This window comes from Phascolarctos cinereus, unplaced genomic scaffold, assembly GCF_003287225.1.
Source record: "Phascolarctos cinereus isolate Bilbo 61053 unplaced genomic scaffold, phaCin_HiC Scaffold_726;HRSCAF=1367, whole genome shotgun sequence".
Taxonomy (NCBI): Eukaryota; Metazoa; Chordata; class Mammalia; order Diprotodontia; family Phascolarctidae; genus Phascolarctos; species Phascolarctos cinereus.
In genome coordinates this window covers 326,431,099-326,435,441 of record NW_027556098.1, presented here as the reverse complement: position 1 = coordinate 326,435,441, position 4,343 = coordinate 326,431,099, and the positions used below count along the sequence as shown (strand labels likewise).

Here is a 4,343-nt window from a genome sequence, read left to right as displayed (position 1 = left end):
TGACAGCTGCTGATCTGCACTGGAAGAAGGACCTTCTCCAAACCATGGTTTCCAATATCAAAGAAATCACAGATATTCTCTCTCTCTCATTCTCTCTCTCTCTCTCTCTCTCTCTCTCTCTCTCTCTCTCTCCATACTCTCTCTGCTACACCATACCCCCCTCCCACTTAAATTTCTAACACAGCTTGTCAGCTGTCATTTTTTGATTGATTCTCACATGTTATATAATCAGGACGCAAGGGCTATCATTCTATAATCATAGCTTCCCCAACTATTCTTCCTTACTGACTTACTTGCTTCTCTCATCCTTTTTTCCTCTTGGAGACAAGCAAGCAAAGGTTGGGCATGACAGTGGAGGCAGGGGGCAGTCAGTAGTCCAGTTTAGAGGAATTATAGAATCCTTAGGGTGGAGGAGTGTGAGCTAAGATTAGAAAATTAGTGGTGCTGGATCATGGAATTTCATGAATATCAAGTGAATGAGTTTGGACTTGACAGTGTTAGGAATAGGGAGCCATTGAAGGATCCTGAGATGAATGACATGAGCAGATCTATGTCTCTGGAAATTATCTGGTAGATATGTGAAAGAAGAATTGGAGGGAGGAAAGAGTGGAGTAGGGAGGGGGCTGTTGGAACAGTCTAATCAAGTGGTGACAAGGCAGAGTGAATAGAGATATAGGATTGATGTCAGGAAGCTCTGAATTCAAATTCCCCCTCTTACTTCTGAGTATAATAGGATTGATCAGTGGAAGCCCTGGTTAACTGGACTATGCAGACCCTCCTCGACTTCCTCTCCTCCAATAGCACGTACACTTTGGCTCTGTTGCGAGGGACTTATCCTTCAGCAGATCCCATAGTTTGCCTGATCACCCTTGTTACACTACATGCTACACTGTGATTAACAAGTAACATAACTTTCTAGGAATAAACTCCTCATTGAGGAATTGTTCGTGACCTCTATGTGCACAGGAAGCTCCTTTCCTTGTAGTTATTGACAAAGTCACACATGCTTCATACATTATTGCTTATGGGAGATGTGAACGACAAAGTAAAAACTATCAAGACTTGACGCTGACGGCTAGAAAATCTTTCAAATTAACCTAAAAGGGATTGAGCGGGATTAGAATGTTGGTTTCCAAGCTGTAGCGAGGACTACACAGCTAGGTACAGAGGGGTGCAGCAATGGACCCACTTGGGGCTAAAGGCAGACTTATGGTCAAAGTGCTGGGGTTAAGGCCCTGGGGTTAGGGCCAGAGGCCTGTGTCTCTCCATTCCAGGGCCAGTTGTGCTGCTCTGGAGCTAGCCTCTCTATTGCTGATCCTCTTTTTAGCTGGGGCCCTGGACTGGGTGACACCACAGGGTCAGGCACAGTTGCTCTGGTTTGGGGAAAGGATCAGGGGTGAGGGTGGGGACAGCGGAAGAATTTCCTGTTCAAAAATTAGAATGTACCCATCTTCAAGATGCTCTTTGACGGAGGCGAAGCAAGGCAAAGGACACTTAAGTAAGTCTAGGATAAAGTAAACGTTAGGGGGGTTGGGGGTGGGAGAAGAGGCGGAGACGGGGAGATTCCATCTCCTTTCCTTTGCCATTGGGAGCTAAGTGGGAAAAAATTCCAGAGGGCGATTTTAGAGGTTCTCAGGAAGCGCGAAACCAAAGGGTTAACACAAGGAGTAGGAGAGACGAATAAGGGTTGGGGGGCACTCAAACTAAACTAAAAGAAGGAGCTGTTGGCTCCTCCTCTTCACAGTGTCAGCACGCATCTCCCTCTCACCCGCCCCCCCCACTCGTTCCCTCCCTCCCCTCCCGTTTACAAGATCTAATGAGCTCCCCTGGGAGCTAGAGAAAAGATCCCAGCTTCGGAGCGCACAGAGGGCTACAGTCTGCTGCGCTAGGCAGTCTCGGGAGCGGGAGCAAGGGATACAGCTGCTGCGAAGCCCACCCTGGATGGGGAGTGAGCTGAACTAAGGCCTGGGGAGTGGGAGAGTGGCTGTGGACGCCCAAGGGAGCAACCTCCCGGCGTCCAAGAAGTTCCCATTGGAAAGCGAAGTTAGGCGCCAACTAAGCTACTGAGACCCGGGCAGAAAAAGTCGGAGCCGGGGCTGGGCGGCTTCGAAGATGGCTGTACAGGCGGCTATCCTCAGTCCCCATCACTTCATCCCCTTTTGCTTCCCCGGATCTCCCGGGGCTCTAGGGATGGACTTTGGAGACCTGGACAAGGGCTGCTGCTACGAGGAGGACGAGGCTGGGGGGACTGGGGGTTGCCCTGCTTGGTGAAGCTGTGGCTGCCGAGGGAGCCGGCGGCGGGAGCGGGGGCGGGGACTTAAGGGAGGCTACTCGGGACCTGCTGAGCTTCATCGACTCGGCATCCAGCAACATCAAGCTGGCTCTGGACAAGCCCGTGAAGTCCAAGCGGAAGGTGAACCATCGCAAATATCTCCAGAAGCAGATCAAGCGCTGCACTGGTATGATGACCTCGTCTTCGGCCTCTTCCTCGGGCCCTGCCCCCTCCGTCTCTCCGTCCCCTGGCCCCGCAGCTGCTGTCCCGGCTGGGGCTCCCGAGGCGCCCCCGAAGCGACTGCCTGCTGCCTCCCCCGCAGCCCCAGGTCCTCAGGGCAAAGCACCCCCGAAGCGGGAGGGGTCCCAAGCGGCCGCCAGTCTGCAGAGCAAGAGCCTGGCTGCCCTCTTCGAGTCTTTGCACCAGGTTCGAGGCAATGGTGGTGAGAAAGGAGGAGCCGGAACCTTGGCTACGGTGGCTGGAGGAGGAGGTGGGGGCGGCGGCGTGGGAGCCGAAGGAGGCGGTCCACTTGTGGCAGCAGCTGGGGCCGGTGGGGGCAAGAAAGTCCCTCTGCGGAATCGAAATCTGCCCCCGTCCTTCTTCACCGAACCATCTAGGGCGGGTGGATGCGGCCCGTCGGGGGGCGGTGTGACCCTTCGCGAGCTGGAAAAAGGCGGCGAGGCGGTGGAGTTTTTCGAGCTATTGAGCCCAGATTACTGTGCGGGAGGAGAGGTTGGGGGGTTACTGCCCTCCGAGCCTCTCGACTTGTTCCCAGCTGCCGTGCGGGCCCCCCAGGAGCTGGAACACATCCTATACGATCCGCACCCCACCGTGGTAGCAGGCTTGCTATATTCAGAGCCCTGGAGCACCCCGTGCCCCCCAGCCAAGAAGCCTGCCCCTGCTTCCAATCGTGGGGGCGGCGGCTTGACCTTGAGCGAAACTTTGCGCCCCTTGTACCCCGGCACTTCAGACTCCGCTGCTTCCAGTCTGGGTTCCCCGGGGGAGAGGACACCGCGGGCCACCTGACGCCTTTCGCCCAGTTCTTCCCTGACTGTGCCCTGCCAACCCCACCTCCTCCCCACCAGATGCCTTATGATTACGGGGTGGGGTACAGCCGGGTCGCTTATTCTGGGCTTTAAAGAATGGATTCTGGAGAGAGAGTGCATCCTTGAAGGAGAAATCGTGTGACATGAACTCCCTTGTATGTACTCGTAACTAGGCCGTGGGCAAAACGGCGCGGCTCTCCCTTCTAAGCTGAAAGATCGATTAAAAAGTAGACGTGACAATGAAACTGACTTTTTTTTTTTGTAGGGGCGGGTGCAGAAATTTTGAAAAGGAAATGTGAAAAGTGTGATAATCATCCACACTCACTCCCATTCCAAAGGGGGGAAAACATAAAAAACAAGTTAGGTGTTTTTTTTTTTTGTAAAACAAATTGCAAGTTCAGACCAGTCAGAGGTTGTAGGTAGAGAGGGAGAGAGCCTTAAATTTCTATCTACCCCCTCCAGGTTTTCAGAAATCCAGGTCAGTTCGGTTGCATTTAATGCTCTTTTCCTTTCCCAATTTAGTGCACTGGTGTATGTATGTATGTGTGTGGTGGTGGTTTTTACCTCAAATGGATTATGAATGTCAATATATTAAAACAATAATTAAAAGAAATATTTTTTTTCTTTGAGTGTTTTCGTAGACGGTAGTTTTTCATGTTATTCCTAATATTGGAGTATTTCATCTTTTACTGATTTTTCTGTTTCTTTGTCCTTCTCTCTTTCTCTCACTCTTCCCTGTCTCACCTGTAGCAGTTTCAGTTTTCATTCTTTTATTTCTTTTTCCTCTTCCTTCCTTCCTTCCATTCCTCCTTTCTATTCCCTATTTTCTGTAATGACAGCTATTTCTTTCATGCTATGACCTTTTCTTATACATTTCTGCCTGTTCCCCCCATCCCTATCCTATCCTGCTTTCTCTGTGGATCCTTTTCTGTGACTGTGTCACTTATTAATTTGTTCTTTGTTCTTCTTTTATACTCCTTTCCCTTCTTATGTATCTTCCTCCTCACTATGCTTTGGGCTCAGAC

At 51.2% G+C, this 4,343-nt stretch overlaps 1 protein-coding gene across 1 annotated transcript; it reads left to right on the top strand.

Annotated features, from left to right (window-relative positions):
• Positions 1-1,773: 1,773 nt before the first annotated feature.
• Positions 1,774-3,947, top strand: FAM181B (family with sequence similarity 181 member B). Its single transcript, XM_020993822.2, is given in 3 exon segments — positions 1,774-2,250; positions 2,252-3,263; positions 3,266-3,947. Coding segments are annotated over 3 exon segments (1,296 nt in total). The 5' UTR covers positions 1,774-2,112; the 3' UTR covers positions 3,412-3,947.
• Positions 3,948-4,343: the final 396 nt, after the last annotated feature.